The 24,226-nt window shown below is 45.1% G+C and overlaps 1 protein-coding gene across 1 annotated transcript; it reads right to left on the reverse strand.

Annotated features, from left to right (window-relative positions):
• Positions 1–16,813: 16,813 nt before the first annotated feature.
• LOC133463460 (acylphosphatase-2-like) lies at positions 16,814–22,646 on the reverse strand. The gene is made up of 4 exons (XM_061745011.1): positions 22,475–22,646; positions 21,509–21,525; positions 21,307–21,416; positions 16,814–17,301 (listed from the first exon to the last, which is right to left on the reverse strand). The coding sequence occupies exons 1-4, from the start codon at positions 22,644–22,646 to the stop codon at positions 17,187–17,189; spliced, it is 414 nt and encodes a 137-aa protein (XP_061600995.1). The 3' UTR covers positions 16,814–17,186.
• Between the last annotated feature and the right edge of the window lie 1,580 nt (positions 22,647–24,226).

Here is a 24,226-nt window from a genome sequence, read left to right on the forward strand (position 1 = left end):
GTTCTACGGTTCCTCCACGGTTCTGACCCACTTCCAGAGAGAGGAACATCCTTAAAGGAACCAGTAGGAACCAGTAGAAATAAGTAGAGACCAGTAAGAACCGGTAGGAAACAGCAGGAACTAGTACAGGGAGGAGTTACAGGGAGGAGTTACAGGGAGGAGTTACAGGAGTTACAGGAGGAGTTACAGGGAGGAGTTACATGAGGAGTTACAGGAGGAGTTACAGGAGTTACAGGGAGGAGTTACAGGGAGGAGTTACAGGAGTTACAGGAGGAGTTACAGGGAGGAGTTACAGGGAGGAGTTACAGGAGTTACAGGAGGAGTTACAGGGAGGAGTTACAGGAGTTACAGGAGGAGTTACAGGGAGGAGTTACAGGAGTTACAGGAGTTACAGGGAGGAGTTACAGGAGTTACAGGAGGAGTTACAGGGAGGAGTTACAGGAGTTACAGGGAGGAGTTACAGGAGGAGTTACAGGAGTTACAGGAGTTACAGGGAGGAGTTACAGGAGGAGTTACAGGGAGGAGTTACAGGAGTTACAGGGAGGAGTTACAGGAGGAGTTACAGGGAGGAGTTACAGGGAGGAGTTACAGGAGGAGTTACAGGGAGGAGTTACAGGGAGGAGTTACAGGTAGGAGTTACAGGAGGAGTTACAGGAGGAGTTACAGGAGTTACAGGAGTTACAGGAGGAGTTACAGGGAGGAGTTACAGGAGGAGTTACAGGAGGAGTTACAGGGAGGAGTTACAGGAGGAGTTACAGGAGGAGTTACAGGAGTTACAGGAGTTACAGGAGGAGTTACAGGAGGAGTTACAGGAGGAGTTACAGGGAGGAGTTACAGGAGGAGTTACAGGGAGGAGTTACAGGGAGGAGTTACAGGAGGAGTTACAGGGAGGAGTTACAGGGAGGAGTTACAGGTAGGAGTTACAGGAGGAGTTACAGGAGGAGTTACAGGAGTTACAGGAGTTACAGGAGGAGTTACAGGGAGGAGTTACAGGAGGAGTTACAGGAGGAGTTACAGGGAGGAGTTACAGGAGGAGTTACAGGAGGAGTTACAGGAGTTACAGGAGTTACAGGAGGAGTTACAGGAGGAGTTACAGGAGGAGTTACAGGGAGGAGTTACAGGAGGAGTTACAGGAGTTACAGGAGGAGTTACAGGGAGGAGTTACAGGAGGAGTTACAGGAGGAGTTACAGGGAGGAGTTACAGGGAGGAGTTACAGGAGGAGTTACAGGAGGAGTTACAGGAGGAGTTACAGGGAGGAGTTACAGGAGGAGTTACAGGAGGAGTTACAGGGAGGAGTTACAGGGAGGAGTTACAGGGAGGAGTTACAGGAGTTACAGGAGGAGTTACAGGAGGAGTTACAGGAGGAGTTACAGGGAGGAGTTACAGGGAGGAGTTACAGGAGTTACAGGAGGAGTTACAGGAGTTACAGGAGGAGTTACAGGAGTTACAGGAGGAGTTACAGGGAGGAGTTACAGGAGTTACAGGAGGAGTTACAGGGAGGAGTTACAGGAGGAGTTACAGGAGGAGTTACAGGAGGAGTTACAGGGAGGAGTTACAGGAGTTACAGGAGTTACAGGGAGGAGTTACAGGAGGAGTTACAGGAGTTACAGGAGGAGTTACAGGAGGAGTTACAGGGAGGAGTTACAGGAGGAGTTACAGGAGGAGTTACAGGGAGGAGTTACAGGGAGGAGTTACAGGAGTTACAGGAAGGAGTTACAGGGAGGAGTTACAGGAGGAGTTACAGGAGTTACAGGAGGAGTTACAGGAGTTACAGGAGGAGTTACAGGGAGGAGTTACAGGAGTTACAGGAGGAGTTACAGGAGGAGTTACAGGAGGAGTTACAGGAGGAGTTACAGGGAGGAGTTACAGGAGGAGTTACAGGGAGGAGTTACAGGAGGAGTTACAGGAGGAGTTACAGGAGGAGTTACAGGGAGGAGTTACAGGAGGAGTTACAGGAGGAGTTACAGGGAGGAGTTACAGGGAGGAGTTACAGGGAGGAGTTACAGGAGTTACAGGAGGAGTTACAGGAGGAGTTACAGGAGGAGTTACAGGGAGGAGTTACAGGGAGGAGTTACAGGAGTTACAGGAGGAGTTACAGGAGTTACAGGAGGAGTTACAGGAGGAGTTACAGGAGTTACAGGGAGGAGTTACAGGAGTTACAGGGAGGAGTTACAGGAGTTACAGGAGGAGTTACAGGGAGGAGTTACAGGGAGGAGTTACAGGGAGGAGTTACAGGGAGGAGTTACAGGAGTTACAGGAGGAGTTACAGGAGTTACAGGGAGGAGTTACAGGAGGAGTTACAGGGAGGAGTTACAGGAGTTACAGGGAGGAGTTACAGGAGTTACAGGAGGAGTTACAGGGAGGAGTTACAGGGAGGAGTTACAGGGAGGAGTTACAGGGAGGAGTTACAGGGAGGAGTTACAGGGAGGAGTTACAGGGAGGAGTTACAGGGAGGAGTTACAGGGAGGAGTTACAGGAGTTACAGGGAGGAGTTACAGGAGGAGTTACAGGAGGAGTTACAGGGAGGAGTTACAGGGAGGAGTTACAGGAGGAGTTACAGGGAGGAGTTACAGGGAGGAGTTACAGGAGGAGTTACAGGGAGGAGTTACAGGGAGGAGTTACAGGGAGGAGTTACAGGGAGGAGTTACAGGAGTTACAGGGAGGAGTTACAGGAGGAGTTACAGGAGGAGTTACAGGGAGGAGTTACAGGGAGGAGTTACAGGAGGAGTTACAGGGAGGAGTTACAGGGAGGAGTTACAGGAGTTACAGGAGGAGTTACAGGAGTTACAGGAGTTACAGGAGGAGTTACAGGAGTTACAGGAGTTACAGGAGTTACAGGAGGAGTTACAGGAGTTACAGGAGTTACAGGAGTTACAGGGAGGAGTTACAGGAGGAGTTACAGGGAGGAGTTACAGGAGTTACAGGAGGAGTTACAGGAGTTACAGCAGTTACAGGGAGGAGTTACAGGAGTTACAGGAGGAGTTACAGGAGTTACAGGAGGAGTTACAGGGAGGAGTTACAGGAGGAGTTACAGGAGTTACAGGAGGAGTTACAGGAGGAGTTACAGGAGTTACAGGAGGAGTTACAGGAGTTACAGGGAGGAGTTACAGGGAGGAGTTACAGGAGGAGTTACAGGAGGAGTTACAGGAGGAGTTACAGGGAGGAGTTACAGGGAGGAGTTACAGGAGTTACAGGAGGAGTTACAGGAGGAGTTACAGGAGGAGTTACAGGAGGAGTTACAGGGAGGAGTTACAGGGAGGAGTTACAGGAGTTACAGGAGGAGTTACAGGAGGAGTTACAGGAGGAGTTACAGGAGGAGTTACAGGAGGAGTTACAGGAGGAGTTACAGGGAGGAGTTACAGGAGTTACAGGGAGGAGTTACAGGGAGGAGTTACAGGGAGGAGTTACAGGAGTTACAGGAGGAGTTACAGGGAGGAGTTACAGGAGTTACAGGGAGGAGTTACAGGAGGAGTTACAGGAGTTACAGGAGGAGTTACAGGAGGAGTTACAGGAGTTACAGGAGGAGTTACAGGAGTTACAGGAGGAGTTACAGGGAGGAGTTACAGGAGTTACAGGAGGAGTTACAGGAGGAGTTACAGGGAGGAGTTACAGGAGGAGTTACAGGAGGAGTTACAGGAGGAGTTACAGGAGGAGTTACAGGGAGGAGTTACAGGAGTTACAGGAGGAGTTACAGGAGTTACAGGAGTTACAGGAGTTACAGGAGTTACAGGGAGGAGTTACAGGGAGGAGTTACAGGAGTTACAGGGAGGAGTTACAGGAGTTACAGGAGTTACAGGAGGAGTTACAGGAGGAGTTACAGGGAGGAGTTACAGGAGTTACAGGGAGGAGTTACAGGGAGGAGTTACAGGGAGGAGTTACAGGAGTTACAGGGAGGAGTTACAGGAGTTACAGGGAGGAGTTACAGGGAGGAGTTACAGGAGTTACAGGAGGAGTTACAGGAGTTACAGGAGGAGTTACAGGGAGGAGTTACAGGGAGGAGTTACAGGAGTTACAGGAGGAGTTACAGGAGGAGTTACAGGAGTTACAGGGAGGAGTTACAGGAGGAGTTACAGGGAGGAGTTACAGGGAGGAGTTACAGGAGTTACAGGGAGTTACAGGAGGAGTTACAGGAGGAGTTACAGGGAGGAGTTACAGGGAGGAGTTACAGGGAGGAGTTACAGGGAGGAGTTACAGGAGGAGTTACAGGGAGGAGTTACAGGAGTTACAGGAGTTACAGGGAGGAGTTACAGGGAGGAGTTACAGGGAGGAGTTACAGGAGGAGTTACAGGAGTTACAGGGAGTTACATGAGTTACAGGGAGGAGTTACAGGGAGGAGTTACAGGAGGAGTTACAGGAGGAGTTACAGGGAGGAGTTACAGGAGGAGTTACAGGGAGGAGTTACAGGGAGGAGTTACAGGGAGGAGTTACAGGAGGAGTTACAGGAGGAGTTACAGGAGGAGTTACAGGGAGGAGTTACAGGAGGAGTTACAGGAGTTACAGGAGTTACAGGGAGGAGTTACGGGAGTTACAGGAGGAGTTACAGGAGTTACAGGAGTTACAGGGAGGAGTTACAGGAGGAGTTACAGGAGTTACAGGAGGAGTTACAGGAGGAGTTACAGGGAGGAGTTACAGGAGGAGTTACAGGAGGAGTTACAGGGAGGAGTTACAGGGAGGAGTTACAGGAGTTACAGGAAGGAGTTACAGGGAGGAGTTACAGGAGGAGTTACAGGAGTTACAGGAGGAGTTACAGGAGTTACAGGAGGAGTTACAGGGAGGAGTTACAGGAGTTACAGGAGGAGTTACAGGAGGAGTTACAGGAGGAGTTACAGGAGGAGTTACAGGGAGGAGTTACAGGAGGAGTTACAGGAGGAGTTACAGGAGGAGTTACAGGGAGGAGTTACAGGGAGGAGTTACAGGAGGAGTTACAGGAGGAGTTACAGGGAGGAGTTACAGGGAGGAGTTACAGGAGTTACAGGAGGAGTTACAGGAGGAGTTACAGGAGGAGTTACAGGGAGGAGTTACAGGGAGGAGTTACAGGAGTTACAGGAGGAGTTACAGGAGTTACAGGAGGAGTTACAGGAGGAGTTACAGGAGTTACAGGGAGGAGTTACAGGAGTTACAGGGAGGAGTTACAGGAGTTACAGGAGGAGTTACAGGGAGGAGTTACAGGGAGGAGTTACAGGGAGGAGTTACAGGGAGGAGTTACAGGAGGAGTTACAGGAGGAGTTACAGGAGTTACAGGGAGGAGTTACAGGGAGGAGTTACAGGGAGGAGTTACAGGAGGAGTTACAGGAGGAGTTACAGGAGTTACAGGGAGGAGTTACAGGAGTTACAGGGAGGAGTTACAGGAGTTACAGGAGGAGTTACAGGGAGGAGTTACAGGGAGGAGTTACAGGGAGGAGTTACAGGGAGGAGTTACAGGAGTTACAGGGAGGAGTTACAGGAGTTACAGGAGGAGTTACAGGGAGGAGTTACAGGGAGGAGTTACAGGGAGGAGTTACAGGGAGGAGTTACAGGAGTTACAGGAGGAGTTACAGGAGTTACAGGGAGGAGTTACAGGAGGAGTTACAGGAGTTACAGGGAGGAGTTACAGGAGGAGTTACAGGAGTTACAGGGAGGAGTTACAGGGAGGAGTTACAGGGAGGAGTTACAGGAGTTACAGGGAGGAGTTACAGGAGGAGTTACAGGAGGAGTTACAGGGAGGAGTTACAGGGAGGAGTTACAGGAGTTACAGGAGGAGTTACAGGAGTTACAGGAGTTACAGGAGGAGTTACAGGAGTTACAGGAGTTACAGGAGTTACAGGAGGAGTTACAGGAGTTACAGGAGTTACAGGAGTTACAGGGAGGAGTTACAGGAGGAGTTACAGGGAGGAGTTACAGGAGTTACAGGAGGAGTTACAGGAGTTACAGGAGTTACAGGGAGGAGTTACAGGAGTTACAGGAGGAGTTACAGGAGTTACAGGAGGAGTTACAGGGAGGAGTTACAGGAGGAGTTACAGGAGTTACAGGAGGAGTTACAGGAGGAGTTACAGGAGTTACAGGGAGGAGTTACAGGAGTTACAGGGAGGAGTTACAGGGAGGAGTTACAGGAGGAGTTACAGGAGGAGTTACAGGGAGGAGTTACAGGAGGAGTTACAGGAGGAGTTACAGGAGGAGTTACAGGGAGGAGTTACAGGGAGGAGTTACAGGAGTTACAGGAGGAGTTACAGGAGGAGTTACAGGGAGGAGTTACAGGAGTTACAGGGAGGAGTTACAGGGAGGAGTTACAGGGAGGAGTTACAGGAGTTACAGGGAGGAGTTACAGGAGTTACAGGAGGAGTTACAGGAGTTACAGGAGGAGTTACAGGAGGAGTTACAGGAGTTACAGGAGGAGTTACAGGAGGAGTTACAGGAGTTACAGGAGGAGTTACAGGAGTTACAGGAGGAGTTACAGGGAGGAGTTACAGGAGTTACAGGAGGAGTTACAGGAGGAGTTACAGGGAGGAGTTACAGGAGGAGTTACAGGAGGAGTTACAGGAGGAGTTACAGGAGGAGTTACAGGGAGGAGTTACAGGAGTTACAGGAGGAGTTACAGGAGTTACAGGAGTTACAGGAGTTACAGGGAGGAGTTACAGGAGGAGTTACAGGAGTTACAGGAGGAGTTACAGGGAGGAGTTACAGGAGTTACAGGAGGAGTTACAGGAGTTACAGGAGTTACAGGAGTTACAGGAGTTACAGGGAGGAGTTACAGGGAGGAGTTACAGGAGTTACAGGGAGGAGTTACAGGAGTTACAGGAGTTACAGGAGGAGTTACAGGAGGAGTTACAGGGAGGAGTTACAGGAGTTACAGGGAGGAGTTACAGGGAGGAGTTACAGGGAGGAGTTACAGGAGTTACAGGGAGGAGTTACAGGAGTTACAGGGAGGAGTTACAGGGAGGAGTTACAGGAGTTACAGGAGGAGTTACAGGAGTTACAGGAGGAGTTACAGGGAGGAGTTACAGGGAGGAGTTACAGGAGTTACAGGAGGAGTTACAGGAGGAGTTACAGGAGTTACAGGGAGGAGTTACAGGAGGAGTTACAGGAGGAGTTACAGGGAGGAGTTACAGGGAGGAGTTACAGGAGTTACAGGGAGTTACAGGAGGAGTTACAGGAGGAGTTACAGGGAGGAGTTACAGGGAGGAGTTACAGGGAGGAGTTACAGGGAGGAGTTACAGGAGGAGTTACAGGGAGGAGTTACAGGAGTTACAGGAGTTACAGGGAGGAGTTACAGGGAGGAGTTACAGGAGGAGTTACAGGAGTTACAGGGAGTTACATGAGTTACAGGGAGGAGTTACAGGGAGGAGTTACAGGAGGAGTTACAGGAGGAGTTACAGGGAGGAGTTACAGGAGGAGTTACAGGGAGGAGTTACAGGGAGGAGTTACAGGGAGGAGTTACAGGAGGAGTTACAGGAGGAGTTACAGGAGGAGTTACAGGGAGGAGTTACAGGAGGAGTTACAGGAGTTACAGGAGTTACAGGGAGGAGTTACGGGAGTTACAGGAGGAGTTACAGGAGTTACAGGAGTTACAGGGAGGAGTTACAGGGAGGAGTTACGGGAGTTACAGGAGGAGTTACAGGAGTTACAGGAGTTACAGGGAGGAGTTACAGGGAGGAGTTACAGGGAGGAGTTACAGGGAGGAGTTACAGGGAGGAGTTACAGGAGTTACAGGAGGAGTTACAGGAGGAGTTACAGGAGGAGTTACAGGGAGGAGTTACAGGAGTTACAGGAGGAGTTACAGGAGGAGTTACAGGGAGGAGTTACAGGAGTTACAGGGAGGAGTTACAGGGAGGAGTTACAGGAGTTACAGGAGTTACAGGGAGGAGTTACAGGAGGAGTTACAGGAGGAGTTACAGGAGGAGTTACAGGAGGAGTTACAGGGAGGAGTTACAGGGAGGAGTTACAGGAGGAGTTACAGGAGTTACAGGAGGAGTTACAGGAGGAGTTACAGGAGGAGTTACAGGAGTTACAGGAGGAGTTACAGGAGTTACAGGAGTTACAGGGAGGAGTTACAGGAGTTACAGGAGTTACAGGAGGAGTTACAGGAGGAGTTACAGGAGTTACAGGGAGGAGTTACAGGAGTTACAGGAGGAGTTACAGGAGTTACAGGAGGAGTTACAGGGAGGAGTTACAGGGAGGAGTTACAGGAGTTACAGGAGGAGTTACAGGAGGAGTTACAGGAGTTACAGGGAGGAGTTACAGGGAGGAGTTACAGGAGGAGTTACAGGAGGAGTTACAGGGAGGAGTTACAGGGAGGAGTTACAGGAGTTACAGGGAGTTACAGGAGGAGTTACAGGAGGAGTTACAGGGAGGAGTTACAGGGAGGAGTTACAGGGAGGAGTTACAGGGAGGAGTTACAGGAGGAGTTACAGGAGTTACAGGGAGTTACATGAGTTACAGGGAGGAGTTACAGGGAGGAGTTACAGGAGGAGTTACAGGAGGAGTTACAGGGAGGAGTTACAGGAGGAGTTACAGGGAGGAGTTACAGGGAGGAGTTACAGGGAGGAGTTACAGGAGGAGTTACAGGAGGAGTTACAGGGAGGAGTTACAGGAGGAGTTACAGGAGGAGTTACAGGAGGAGTTACAGGGAGGAGTTACAGGAGGAGTTACAGGGAGGAGTTACAGGAGGAGTTACAGGAGTTACAGGGAGGAGTTACGGGAGTTACAGGAGGAGTTACAGGAGTTACAGGAGTTACAGGGAGGAGTTACAGGGAGGAGTTACGGGAGTTACAGGAGGAGTTACAGGAGTTACAGGAGTTACAGGGAGGAGTTACAGGGAGGAGTTACAGGGAGGTACTGGCACATCCACTCATTGATTTGGTGAATACAGTTACTCAATGAGAGTAGGGAACTGTAGTCATGTGGTGACACTGAAATATAAAGCTGTGTGTCATCCACATAAGTATGGTAGGAAATGTTGTGATGTTCCATAATCTGAGCTAGGGGTAGCATATAGATGTTGAATAGAAGCGGTCCGAGTATAGACCCTTGAGGAACCCCACATGTGATCTTGGTTCTCTTAGACTCATGGTTTCCTATTGACACAAAGAAGGCCCTATCTTGTAAGTAAGATTTAAACCATTGAAGCACAGTGCCGTTACATCCCACCCACTTTTCCAGTCTGCTGAGAAGAATGTTATGATCAACTGTGTCGAATGCAGCACTCAGATCCAATAATACCAGAACAGAGGATTTACCTGCATCATTATTCAGATGAATATCATTTAAGACTTTGATGAGTACAGTCTCAGTGCTGTGGTGAGGCCGAAATCCAGACTGAAATACATTAAAGAGGTTGTTTTGCATCATAAAAGCATGGATTTGCTGGAAGACCACCTTTTCAATGATTTTCCCTAAAAATGGCAGATTTGATATTGGCCTATAGTTACTAAGTGTTGTAGCATCCAGATTTGATTTTTTTAGAAGAGGTTTTATTACTGCAGTTTTCAACGCCTGGGGAAACTGGCCTGTTTGAAGAGAAGTATTTATTATCTGCAATACATCCGGCGCTATGCAGTTAAAAACTGTTTTAAAAAAGTTTGAAGGCAGAATATCAAGACAGCATGTTGTGGGCTTTAATTTTGAAACTGTTTCCGTTAGGGTTGTATTATCTAATATGCTGAACTGTCCAAGCTTTACTACAAGATAGGAAGGCCAGAGTGTTATCATTCCTGAGGGGGAGCTGCACATTGTTTGTCTTATCTGTAATATTTTGTTTGTGAAAAAGTCAGCAAAGTCGTTACAGGTCTTTTTTGATATCAGTTCAAGTGGGATTGGGGCTGCAGGGTTTGTCAGTCTTTCTACCACAGAAAACAATGCGCGAGTATTATTACTGTTTCTATTGATAATCTCTGAAAAATACGATTGTCTTGCATTCTTCAGTTTCTGGTTATAGTTGCGAAGACTCTCTTTATAACTGTTGTAATATACCTGATGTTTGTTTCTGCGCCACTTGCGTTCTGCTTGTCTACATTTCCTTCTCTGCGCTTTAACCAGTTTCTCCAGGGTGACTTTTTCCTCCCGGACAGAACTTTGGTCTTAATTGGGGCGATAGAATCAATAACAGCCATAACATTGGAGCTGAAACTGTTAACAAGGTCATCAACTACAACTGCGGAAAGGGTTGTTGATGGTGTAAAACCCTGGGTGAATAATGCACAGGTGTTATCATTTATATAACGCTTTCTGATTACCTCTGCTTCACCTGGCACAGGATTGGCAACAGTGGTCATTTTAAACAAAACACAGTAGTGATCAGAGAGAGCAACATCGTTCACCACAACCTCTGAGATATTAAGACCTTTGGAAATAATTAAATCTAAAACATGTCCTCGGTTATGCGTTCATACGGGAGGAGTTACGCAAGGAGTTACAGGGAGGAGTTACAGGAGGAGTTACAGGGAGGAGTTACAGGGAGGAGTTACAGGGAGGAGTTACAGGGAGGAGTTACAGGGAGGAGTTACAGGGAGGAGTTACGGGAGTTACAGGGAGGAGTTACGTCGTCTTGTTACCTGGTGAACTTGAACGATTTCGACTGAATCTCGGCGCTTCTTTCACTGCAAAGTTGGAGCAAACTTGCAGGCGTTGCCTAGCAACCGCTGGCTATTAGCGCCCACTCAGGTGTGTGTGTGTGTGTGTGTGTGTGTGTGTGTGTGTGTGTGTGTGTGTGTGTGTGTGTGTGTGTGTGTGTGTGTGTGTGTGTGTGTGTGAGGTCACATGTGAACAGGTCCGGCTGTGTGGGCTGTATAAGTGGATGGAGGGATGGAGGGATGAGGAGGGATGGAGGGATGGAGGGATGGAGGGAGAACTTTGCTTTTTCTTTCCTTTTCTCTCACAAACGCTTTCAGGCAGGTTGCTGTTTCCATGGCGACCACTATGGGATGCCAAACCAGTTGCTGGGAGAGTGGGCGGTTAGCCGGCTGCAGCCAGCAGCTCCTGAAGTGTGTGGGCGGGGGGGGGGGGGGGGCCTTCATTAGGGTGGGGGGGGGGGGGGGGGGGGGGGGCATCATTAGGGTGAGGGGGAGGTTATGGTTATTTACTGCATCATCAGCACAGTTTTAGATTTGAACAGAGAAGCAGCTGGAAAGAAACCAGAGAGGAGAGAGAAGGAGAAGAGGTTGCGTGGGTAACCTGAAGTCCCCCCCCCCTCCAGGATTTACAGGTCAGTGGCCTGATCATCAGGGGGGGGGGGACTTCAGTCTGACTCCCACATGTCCTCCAAGTTTCTGGTCCCTTGTTGACGAGATGTTGACAGGTGCTGACTCCGCCCACCTCTGCTTAACCGACCAATAGGGAAGCAGAACAGGGATCTGTTAGCAGAATTAACAACACAACAAAACAAATTATCGTAAAAGTCATGATTGATCTTCTCGATGCGACGACAAATTTGTTAAGCTAAGTAGCTAAATGGATGGGAGCTAGCTGTTGTACATATGTACATGTAACGGTAGCATGACGGTAGCGTGATGGTAGCATGACATTAGCGTGATGTTAGCTAGACGGTAGCTAGATGTTAGCATTACGGTTGCTAGACGCTAGCATGACGGTAGCGTGACGGTAGCGTGATGTTAGATAGACCGTAGCTAGGTGGTAGCTAGATGGTAGCGTGGCTCCCCAAATGGATCATCTGTCTTTCAGAATTCAAATCTTGAGGACCAAAGAAGAACAGCAGTTCTTCTACAAACCACCAGGGGCTACAAAACCAGCTCGATCTCATTAACCAGGATGTTAACTTCTGAGTTAACCCGTTAACTTTTGAATTAACCAGTTAACTTCTGAATTAACCAGGAAGGTAAATTGTGAATTAACCAGGATGTTAACTTCCAAATTAATCCATTAACTTCTGAATTACCCATATAACTTTTGAATTAACTAGTTAACTTCTGAATTAACCAGTTAACTTCTGAATTAACCAGTTAACTTTTGCATTAACCAGCTAACTTCTGAATTAACCAGATAACTTCTGAATTAACCGGTTAACTTCTGATTTCACCAGTTAACTTATGAATTAACCAGAAAGTTAACTTATGAATAAACCTGTTTACTTCTGAATTAATCAGTCAACTTCTGAAATAACCAGGAAGTTAACTTCTGGATTAACCCGTTAATTTCTCAATTAACAGGTTAACTTGTGAATAAACCTGGACTTTAACTTCTGAATTAACCTGTTAACTCCCAATTAACTTGTTAATTTCTGAATTAACCGGTTAACTTCTGAATTAACCTGTTAACTTTTGCATTAACCAGTTAACTTCTGAATTACCCATATAACTTTTGAATTAACCTGTTAACTTCTGGATTAATCCGTTAATTTCTCAATTAACAGGTTAACTTGTGAATAAACCTGGACATTAACTCTGGAGTTAACCAGTTAACTTTTGCGTTAACCGGTTAACTTCTGAATTAACCTGTTAACTCCCAATTAACTTGTTAATTTCTGAATTAACCAGTTAACTTCTACTCTAACCGGGTTATGGTGGAGTCCCCTCCACCAACGTGGCTGCAGAGCGATGAAGGGGCTTCAGTGACACCGGCTACTAAAATAAGTTTAAGGTTTAAGGTTTCAAACCTCTGAGTTCGGCTGAAGGAGCCTGAGAGTTCAGAAGAGTTTCAGACACGTGGACGAGCTTTAGGAGATTTAAAGATGCTGTTATTGTGTTATATAAGTGTGTCAGAGTCCTGGAGGTGTCTGGGGGGGTAACCATGGGGGGGTAACCATGGAGCCGTTGCCATGGCGACCGGCCCCCAGAGAGGACTCCACCATGGGGACGTTTCCAGCTGAACTTCAGAGGTTTTCAGACAGAAACAAAGACGTTGTCGGGTGTTTTCAGGCCGTTGCCGGGGGCGACGCGTCCATGCTAGCAGGCCGCCGCGGCTCCTGCTGCGTCAGTTCATCAGCTGACGGATTCTCCTGCGGGGGAATAATTGGATCACATGGATCACAGGTCTGGGAGTCAGCTGACTCCGGTTATGTAACACCTCTAACGTTTGTTTACATCAACCATCTTCAGCTGCAGCGGGACTCGCACCAGCAACCCTGGTTTACAGGAGGAGTCTAAATGCCTGCAGGCCTGACCTTTTAACAACAGAAAACACTTGGCACATCATGAGACAAAAGAGGCCCAGGGTTGTTAAAACTACTAAAATCCTGCACCAGAGTATAATGGGACAGTTTTCCTCTCCAGAAACTCCAGCAACTTCCAGCCTCTTTACTTCCCAGATGTTTTACAGATACGTGTTAAAAGAACAGGCAATGCTACAAAAAAATAAGCATCACTGTGTTCAGACCTTTTTGAGATGTGTTGTAGCCATTAAATTCAGAATGAGCTAATGTTTGACATGAAATGTTTAAATGTCTCTATTTCAACAGCTTATGTTTATATTCTACTGAATCAAATATGACTTTATGAGATTTGCAAATCATTGCATTCTGTTTTTATTTACATTTTACACAACATCCTAACTGTTTTGGAACTGGGGTTGTGATTATCCCTGCGTTACAAAATAGAATTAACACACTATTTAACATAGCAAAGATGTATTATAAATAATAATAATAATAATAATAATAATAATAATAATAATAATAATAATAATAATAATAATAATAATTAAAGTTGCAAGCAGTGATGAACGGGCCCTCACGCGTGCAATTTTCCCCAATAAAAGTCAAGGACTCAAAACTGAGTCCGATGACACCACCATGACTCTTTATGTCAAACCATTCAAAAGTTATGGCAGAAAGTAGGAACTATCAAATATGGACCAATCAGATGAAGGGGGGCCGCGCTTTTTGGCGTCTATCGTCGCCACGGTAACGCTTTTGAAAGAGAAAAGTAATGCGCGTCGTCGCAGGATGGAGACGCACATTTTGATGTATAACACACCTGGGTGCACGTTACGGTTCGGGCCGTATTAACGGCCGAAGAAATGGCATAAATTGCGCCAAAATTACACAATTCAAAATGGCCGACTTCCTGTTGGGTTTCGGCCATGGCGCCAAGAGACTTTTCTTTAAGTTGTGACATGATACTGATTTTCGTGCATGTACGTCAAACCGTATCGTGGGGCTTGAAGCACAAAGTTTTCTAGGGGGCGCTGTTGAGCCGTTAGGCCACGCCCATTAATGCAAACCATTAAATATCACATTTATCACCAGGCCTGGCTTGGTGCAAAATTTGGTGATTTTTGGGGCACGTTTAGGGGGAAAAAAGGCCCTCATTTCGTCAGAAAAATAAAAACGAGAAAAATAAAAACAAGAACAATTCCTACAGATACAATATAGTCAGTGCTCGGGCCCTAATAATAATAATAATAATAATAATAATAATAATAATAATAGTCTGTTTGTTTACATCAACCATCTTCAGCTGCAGAGGGATTCGGACCAGCAACCTAGCGATGCTCTGCTAACTCCCACATCAACCACCGTAACTCCCTGCAGCCTCAGTTAAACCTCTGCAGATTACCCAGAATGCAGCAGCTGTTGGTCTCCAGCCAACCAGAGCTCATGTAGCTGCTAATCTCCTGCACTGGTTCCAGTTGCAGAGTCAAGTTCAAAGCTTCTCCACAGCTCCGCTAAGCTAGCAGGGTCTTAACTTTTCAGAGCGAGCTAAAGACTCAGCTCTTCAAGGAGCAACTAGTTATCGTCTAGTAAACTTCTCTGCTCATCAGGATGAGTGGGAAGAGAAAGCTGCATGTACTAACCACTACCACTACTACTACTACTACTGTAATTTAGCAGAGGTTTGTTTCCAAAGCGACTTACATTACTAGTGTTTTAGTACTTGTGAACAGCTGTCTTAGATTAGGAGCCGTCCCAGCTGTCTTTAAACACAGGCCCCTTCTAAAAAAACCCAAAGACTCCTCAGTGTTATCGAATTTCAGACCTGTTTCTCACATGCCCTTTCTCTCTGAGGTTTTAGAGAGAGTTGTTTTTACTCATTTATGGTGCTTTCTGGAAAACAACTCAATTTTGAAAAAAATTCAAAAAATGTAAATCTTGGTTCATCATAGCACTGAGTCCGCCTTATTAATTTATTAAATATTATAATATTATTTTTATATTTCATTTTTTTAATATTAATATTATTAACTTATCTTGATGCCAAGTGCCCTGTTGTTTTAGGCCGCGTTTCCACGTAGCAGAAACGCTGGTGTTTTCATGCGTTTTGTTCGTTCGTTTACACGAAAACGAAGCTCAAAGTTTCCAAAAACCATCATTTCTGAAAACTCCGGTCAAAGTGTAGATTTTTCAAACCTCCGTCTTCACGTTTGCTTGTAAACGGAGGAAAACGGACATTTAGGCTTCAGAACGTCACATTATGAGACAGAAACGTCACCAGCGTCATGAGTGACACCTGTGGTTACAATTAGTTTGTAACCGTCAATATTTTCTTGTATTTTACCTGTTTTATATTCTAACGTCACACTTAAAAGTAACTCCACTTCTCTGTCACTCCAAACCAAAGACTCTGGTTCATCTTGGAAGTAACTGGAAGTTACTCGTGTCATTTGTTGATGTTTTTTTCCAGGATTCTGATTGGCTAGCATGACTTTATCTTCTCGTTACACTGCCCCCTGTAGGTTTGGCTGCTCATAGCACCTTAACAGCTATTTATGCAGGTTCCTGGAAATGATGGGATTTTTCTAAACGTAGAGGGGGAAATATCCGTTGTAAATATGTGTAAACATGGCCTTAGTACTACTTAGTACTACTAGATCTCACAGCAGCATTTGATACAGTGACCACACAGTCCTCCCGTCACGCCTGAACAATCATGTTGGCCTTCGCGGCTCTGTACTCGACTGGTTTACTTCGTATTTGTCTGATAGAACCTTCTCTGTGATGATTGGTGACTCCTGCTCCTCTAGGGTCTCTCTCTCTCTCTCTCTCTCTCTCTCTCTCTCTCTCTCTCTCTCTCTCTCTCTCTCTCTCTCTCTCTCTCTCTCTCTCTCTCTCTCTCTCTCTCTCTCTCTCTCTCTCTCTCTCTCTCTCTCTCGCGGGGTCCCGCAAGGTTCTATTCTGGGTCCAATGCTTTTCTCTCTATAGGCAAGGCAAGTTTATTTGTGTAGCACAATTCAGCACAAGGTAATTCAAAGTGCTTTACATCAACAGTAAAAGCGGCAAGACATAATTAGACAGTAAATAACAAATAAAATGAAATAAAATTATGAGAAAAGAAGGTAAAATAATAAAAGCACAAGTTGTTAAAAATAAGGGCAGTAGAATTATACATGTTACCACTTGGGTCTATTATAGCCAGACACAATCTAACTTTACACTACAAATCTATCTGCTATTGACAGTACTGGAGTTGAGGGGGGATGAGGGGGGGATGGCATCCCCCCTGAAATAAAAATGGTCAAAATCATCCTCCTTTCCATCCCTTATGTCATTTCATCAATGAATGTGGTTTTACTGTTATTTCAAATAACTTATTTGACAATTTTTACCCGTTTCAAATAGATTTTCACTTGAAATAAGTAGGAAAATCTGCCAGTGGGACAAGATTTATCTTCTTATTACAAGCAAAAAAATCTTGTTCCACTAGCAGATTTTTTCTACTTATTTTAAGTGAAAATCTACTTGAAACAGGTGAAAATTGTTGTTTTTTCCAGTGATGAGTCTTGTTTTAAGTGTAATGAGATTTTTTTACTAAAATGAGACATTTTAACTAGAAATAAGACAAATATTCTTGTTAAGATTGTGAGTTTTTGCAGTGATCCATGTTACTTATCCTGTGAAGGACAGAGTCATATTGATAAGTTCAGAAAAGTGTTTTTTATTGTTGTGTTTTGATGTATTTGATGTAAGCCCAGTGGATATTTAAAGCTTACAGAAGGCTGCATTTAACTGCTGCTATGTCATTCCTGCAGTATTTCTGCAGGTGTTTTGGTCACTGCTATTATTTGTAATATATTATATTATTAGTAATCAGCACAAATTATCTGTCCCCATATGATAAAATCCACCATCCCCCCTTATTCTTTTTACAACTCAAGTACTGACTATTGAAGCGCAGAGATACTGAAGTTTCCTGCTAGCATGTGTTGCTAACATCCAGCAGTGGTCGGACCAGAACTTCCTGTAATCTGGACTCTAGAGGACCGGTTCTGGTTCTGGTCTCAGGAGGGGTCCAGGGTCTGATCCGGGTCTCAGAACCGGGTCTCAGAACCGGGTGCTGAACCCGCTCAGCTCCAGCTTGTCGATGGTTCTGCGGTTGGAGAAGGAGGTTCTGGTGATCCGGCTGGACGGACTTCCCTCTTTACTCAACCAGACCTTCCTGTGGAGACGGAGGGGAGATTCAGTTCTGGACCGGTACCAGTACTGGTACCAGTACCGGTACCGGTACTGGGACAAAAATGCAGACATTAAATCTTTTTTTTTTTATATATATATATATTGAAAATTCTTGAATTTTAGTGATGCACCGAAATGAAAATTTGTGGCCGAAACCGAAAATAATAATAAACACTTGGCCGAATACCGAACATGGTTCTTCAGCAGTTTTTCATTTATTTTGCCAATTTTTTCACCATTGCATAAATCAAATACATTTGATTTAGGCATGCTTTTAAAAGAAAAAAATCTTTTACAAAATTACAAGCTAGAAGATATTTATTGAACATAAAAAACTGAACATGTTTTAATTTCCAGCATTATGTTGTTTTGGTTCCACCTCCTGGTGAATGTTGGTAAAATTCTTATGTGGTTACTTTTTGGTCAACGATTTATGTTTGTGGTGCAACCGTTACGGGAGCGGCCAGTCTATTTCCTTATTTTACAACGCCGTTATTAATTGTTCGTTTTTTTTCCCACTTATTCCACCGAACACCCAAAGTGTTTTTTTGCCATTTTCGGCCGAACAATTTCGGTTACCGAACAATCAGTGCATCACTATTGAATTTACAAACAAACAAGGCCCATTAAAGCATGTAGCACATTAGAAAAGGCCTGTGCTGAGTGGACAAATTAATGAAATAGGAAAGAGAAAATATTATGGAAGCCCATTTCCGCCAGTAAAAGAAAAAGAATAAGATGAAAACTTAGCCTTAGAAATAAAAATATCCCCACAATAAGTCATAATTATGACGAAATTATGAGATAGAAAGTCATAACTTTTTATCTGATAATTTAAAAAAAATCTAATTTAGCACATAAATTATTATAGGATAACAGTTCTCCATCCATATCTAGATTATCAACCACTGGCCAGATATTTCTATCCAGTGCAGACAGAAAAACAGCTGCTGGTATTTGAGCCTGATGTGTAGCTGCAGGTGCATGATGGGAAAGCAGCGTTCCTGGGGAGGTGTTTGGACCAGGCGTCCGCGGCGGCGCCGGATTAGACCAGATTTTCCCGGATCAGGGTCAGATGAAGCGGCGCTGGATGAAGCCCCGCCCCCCTGATAAGCCCCGCCCCCCCAGATTAGGGTCAATCCTGCAACAGCTGGATGTTAATCTGCAAACTCTCTGATCCCTGGACCCAATCAGGGCTGGAGCTGTAGTTGTGAGGACCGCTGGACCCCCCCGGACCCCCCCGGACCCCCCTAGACCCCCCCGGACCCCCCGGACCCCCCCGGACCCCCCTAGACCCCCCATAATCCCCCCTGGACCCCCCATGAGGAGCTTTTACTACTCGTTACACCGCCAGCTTGTTTTCATCCCCATCACTACTCTCAGTTTCAGTGTCCCTGGTGGGGATTTCCCAGAATTCCCGGCGTCCAGCAGGGGGGGCTAGAGGGTCCAGATCTGGGACCTCGGGCTCTGGACCCGGAGGAGTCTGGACCTTGGGGACCGGGTCGGAATCAAGGAACCCGGAGACGTCAGAAACTCTGTAAAACCCAGGAGAGTTCGGGGTGGAGTTTCTGTGGAGCTGGAATGTTCAGATGTCCCAGACCGGATCCCTGAGGGACGGATGCTCCGCAGCTGCTGGTCCTGGTCCTGGTCCTGGTCCTGGTCCTGGTCCTGGTCCTGGTCCTGATCTGGTCCTGGTCCTGGTCCTGGTTCTGGTCCTGATCTGGTCCTGGTCCTGGTCCTGGTTCTGGTCCTGGTCCTGGTCTCGTCTGGTTCTGGTCTGGCCCAGTGTGGCCCGGTCATCCCTCCATCTCTCCGCTCGTCTTCTGTATCTGCCTGACAGGAAGAGCGCTGCGTTTCCCAGATCCCTCCCTTCCTGACGCCCCAAGCAGCAGCTGTTTCAAGGACAGGAAGTGAGGTCATAGTGAGGTCATAGTGAGGTCATAGTGAGGTCATAGTGAGGTCATAGTGAGGTCATAGTGAGGTCATAGTGAGGTCATAGTGAGGTCATAGTGAGGTCATAGTGAGGTCAGCAGGAAGGACATGAGGCGATAGCCGATGTCACGGAGCGTGAGACTTCCAGAGTCCTGCAGGGTCTGGATCCGGATGTCCGGATGTCCTCCATCAGGGTTGTCCTCCGTCAGGGATGTGTCCCCCTTACCCGAGTCCATCCTACAACTGTAGTGTCTGCTGGTCTTTAGTAAATAATCAATTCATAATTAGTCATAAATGTAATTTGATCATCAGAGATCAAGTCCAGGGTGAGATGTGCTTGGACATTGTGTCTAAAACAATATTTGATCAGCCAAAACCAAACCAACTTGTTAAAGCCTGGAATGTTTAATGTAGCACCTACTTGTTCTGTTTGCATTTGTTTCTTCCTGCCTGCTTTCATCCACATGTCTGTTATAGGTTCATATGTTTTGTTCATTTTCAAACTGGAGTCATCATCAAAGGTGGTAAAAACCAGGAACCTGGGTTAAAGACAGGCAGCAAATGCTGCCATCTAGTGGCCAAACACCGGAACTCCAGGTTAAAAAGAGACAGTAAATGTCGCCATCTAGCGGCCAAAAGCCGTCACTGCCTTAAAGTTGTCACAGACAAGTCAAAAGCTGCTCATATGTTCATAGGATACAAAACATGAAGTCAACATTACGCAACAACAATCTTGGGGTACCGCAGGGGTCAGTGCTAGGTCCACTGCTTTTCAGTTTGTTTATAAATGATCTGCCAAGTTGTTGTCCTTCGAATGTCACCTGCCAAATGTATGCCGATGATACTGTTCTGTATGTCCATGCAAAGGACAAAAAACACGCTGCGCAAGAACTGACAGATGCTATGACAAATGTGTATAACTGGCTTGAGAAATCCCAACTATACTTGAACACATCCAAGACTGTGTGTATGTACTTCTCAAAAAGAGCAAATACTGACAGCGATACCAACGTTTCTGTGCAAGGCAAAACAATTGAGGTGGTACAAGAGTTTAAATACTTGGGAATCACTCTTGACTCACAACTTCTCTTTAAACGACAGATAAAAAACACTGTGAATAGAATTAAGTTTAACTTGTCCAACTTTAGGTTTATTAGAAACAATCTAACTCTTGAGTCAGCAAAATTGTATTTTGATGCTATGATCATGTCACATATGTCCTATTGCATAACAAGTTGGGCATCGGCCTGTAAGACGAGACTAAAACCGATTGAAACGGTTTATAAACAAGCTCTGAAAGTATTGGATAAAAAAACAAAAACGTACCATCACTGTCAGATATTACAAAAACATGAGCGCTTAAGCTGGGACAACACTGTTAAACACACAGACGCTATCTTGATTTACAAAATCCTCCATGGCAAAGCACCTCCTCCATTACAAGATTTTGTGAAAAAAAATTCAAACAGATCAACAAGAGCTGGTTCTAGAGGTGACTGTGTAGTTCCGTTCAGAAAGAGTGCCTTTAGCCAAGCCACTTTTTCTGTTCGTGCTTCCCACACCTGGAATTCAATACCAAACACAATACGTGAACTCCCGAATCTGTCCTCTTTTACCAAACATCTTAAAGCTTGGCTATTGGAAGAACAACACTGTTGCCACAACCGTGCCTAAAACATGTATACTTTTCATTGATGTTGCTTTTCTTTTCCTTTTCTGTCCTATCGTGTTTTTAAGGACACTTGTAATTGCTCCTCCTGCTAACTGTTCTACTTGTCGTTACTGTTGTTTTATTGATTTTAGTATTTTATGTTGTTGACACTAACCTGCCTAAGGGACTAAAGATGAAAATTAGCCGTTGGCTATAATCTTGCATATTTACATGTATATGTTCATTAATATGTATTGTCCCTGTTATAAATAAAATAAACTCAAACTCAATATGTATGCTCGTGTCTGGTGGTGTTTGGTGGTGTCTGGTTGTATCTGGTTGTATCTGACGGTGTTTCGTTGTATCTGGTTGTATCTGTCGGTGCCTGTTGGTGCCTCCACTCACATCTCCTCCACCTGGCCGGCCGGGCCCTGCACCTGCCCCACCACCGTCCCCCCGGAGGTGTTCTTCACCCAGCCCACCAGCCCCAGGCGGAGGCCCTCCTGCTCCGTGTACTGGTGGAAACAGGAAACCAGGAACTTTTAATCCCCGGGAACTAAATCACGCCTAAAAGAGTTCACCGGGTCGTTGTGAAGGAGAGACTCACCATCCGGAAGCAGACGCCTGAAACACAACCAGAGAGAGAACAACAGGAATTACAGAGAGAAACAGACTGATGACACCTGTCTCTTGTCTAGTTCCTGTAATTATGAAGGTTTGACGTTCATTTCCACGTCCAGGTTCCTTTCAGCAGAGAGAGACGGAATCTACGTGGTTTTGGACCAAAGAGAACAAGGATCTGATCCCCGCAGAAACCACAGCTTAGTACCTGGTGCAGGAACTTGTTGAGGCTCTGGTGCAGCCAGGTGGAGCATCTCCCAGGTCCTGAGTATCACCACACCACAACCCATCAAACCACCATGACCCAGACCCTGATCCACAGACCTCCGTGACCCCTCTTCAGATTTAGAGCTCACATCCAAGATAAGGACCACACAAGACCTCAATAGGAGACCTCAAGAGGGAGCCTAAGGATTGGGACCTAAAGATTGGGACTCGTCTCCTTCTCTTCCCTGTCAAGCATCTTTCAGTAAAAGGCCAGCAGAGCCGCTAAATATTTAAGGAAAAGACAGTGAAAAGACGTCATGACAGTGTTAACACAATGACAGCTACAACCCTAGATGTACATTCATACGGTTGTCATGGAAACCTAACCACGGAGACCAAAACTGGTTTATGTACCAGACCGAGAATTTGGTAGAAGATCAAATCAGAAGATCCACAATCTACAAAAGACTGATTCAGGCAGCGACCTGGTCTGCTGGTTCCAAAGAGGATCAGACTGTCATTCAGTCAAACCCAAATAGATTGTTCTGGACTTTTGGGTCGATATTCTGTCTCTCTCTGCTGAAGTGAATATTTACTTCTTTGTCAGGGGGGCAAACTGTAAAAGTGCAGTAGGACCCGGTTCTGGCTCTGGTCCGGCTCCTGCAGCGGCGGCTAAATAAAGCAGCAGGGATCATGTTGCAGTTCGACCCGACCATGAGAAGAGAGGAAGAAGAGGAATACAGACCCTGAACGTGGCCGAAGACCTCAAAGTCCACTGACACGAGTTCTGCAGACATCCTGCATGAAGAAGCTGCCCTGAGGAGGAAGAGGAGGAGGAGGAGGAACAAGGAAAACTGTCTGAATCCACCCTGCAGGTTCTTCCTCTGCGACTCCTCCGGACTCCACCTACGGGTCATTTCCTCCTCCAGACTTTTTAAAGGAGAACCCCCCCAAGAGGAGGTTATGGTCTCTGTAGTCCATCCAAGTTACACATGATGGTAAATGGTAAATGAGATGAGAAACCACGGCAACGGCGTCACAAAACAACAAAACAAGAAGTAATTGACATTTTAAAAGCTATTTTGAATATTCATATTCCTCATTCAATGTCCTGTTCTGTGTTTATTGGGAAGTGTAGTGGAAAATATACATGTAAAAATCATGCAACGTATCATTGCTCTAGCTTTTCTGTCTGTAAAGAGGACAATACTTATGAATTGGAAGATTCCCAAGCCAGACTGTTATAATAAATACAATTGGCTGAAGGACTTTTTGGATTTATTGTCAATGGAAAAGGAAACGTCAATCCTTAAAGACAATGAAAATGGCCAATTTGCCCCATGGACTGTCATTAGAGAACACTTGAGAATAATAGAACAATAACATGACCTTTTGTTTTGGTCACATGTTTTTTATTTTATTTTACTTGTTTTTCTTTTAGAGCTGGACCTAAACTGACACTAGACGCTCCGTCATCTCTAAAGTTTATCTGTACCAACCCTTCCCCCACCCCCTTGTCTTTTTATTTTTTCATTTTGTCATTGTAATGTTTTTCTTTTTGCTATGTGAAATGTGATGTTGTTAACCTCTTTTTTTGTCTTCATTTTGAAAAATAAAAATGATAAATAATAAAAAAAGAACAAAAGAACAAAACACAGAAACTAATGTTGTGCCACAAAGGAGAGGCTGGTTCAGTTATTACAGAGTTATTAATAACTAATAAAGACGATGATTTATCAAAATGAATTATCAATTATTATCAACAGCTGGATGGTTAAGCTCCGCAGGCGACCCTGATAAAGAACACACTACACACTACAATGCAGTCGAGCAATACACAAAACACATTTGATGTATATTAATGTTTGGGGTGCTAGGGGTATCAATTACCATAACAAAAAAAAAAACAACCCAAAAAACAATAATAATAAAAATAAACAAATAAATAAAAATGAATGAATAAATAAAAAAAAATAAAATTAGAAAAATAAATACAATTAAAAAAAACATTAAAAATTTAACATAAAAAGAAATATATATTTTTTTAATTATAAATATAAAAAAGTACATTTAAAAACAAAAACATTTAAATAAAAAAATAATTGAATTGATTTTTTTTTTTATTTTACATAGTTTTGACACAAAGCTGGTATATTAAAAGCCTCACACGGGGCACCATTTATGTTGTGCCACAAAGGAGGTGCTGGTTCAGTTAGTAGAAAGTTATTAATACTTGTCTTACGATAGTTAATAATTAATAAAGATGACTTATCAAAATGAATAATTCAAAACTAGAATAACTTCTCACCACCAGTAAACCAAGTTCTTCTGATGTTTCCCACACAGAGACGCACCAATGTGAAACTAACTTCACATGTGAGCTCTGGTCATTCAACTGGGAAATGAGGAAGGGCTTTGTTTTCTGTTGTGGAAAAACACGTCAACTAGAAGTCGTTGACGATGTTTCGGCTCCGGTGAAAGTCGACGATGTTTCGAT

This window comes from Cololabis saira, chromosome 17, assembly GCF_033807715.1.
Source record: "Cololabis saira isolate AMF1-May2022 chromosome 17, fColSai1.1, whole genome shotgun sequence".
In the NCBI taxonomy this organism is placed as follows: domain Eukaryota; kingdom Metazoa; phylum Chordata; class Actinopteri; order Beloniformes; family Belonidae; genus Cololabis; species Cololabis saira.

Coding starts and splice junctions, on each gene's coding strand:
- LOC133463460 (XM_061745011.1), bottom strand. CDS start 22,646: ATGACCCGTAGGTGGAGTCCGGAGGAGTCGCAGAGGAAGAACCTGCAG. Junction 17,302..21,306: donor GCCGGCCAGGTGGAGGAGAT/GTGAGTGGAGGC, acceptor CCGTCTCCACAG/GAAGGTCTGGTTGAGTAAAG.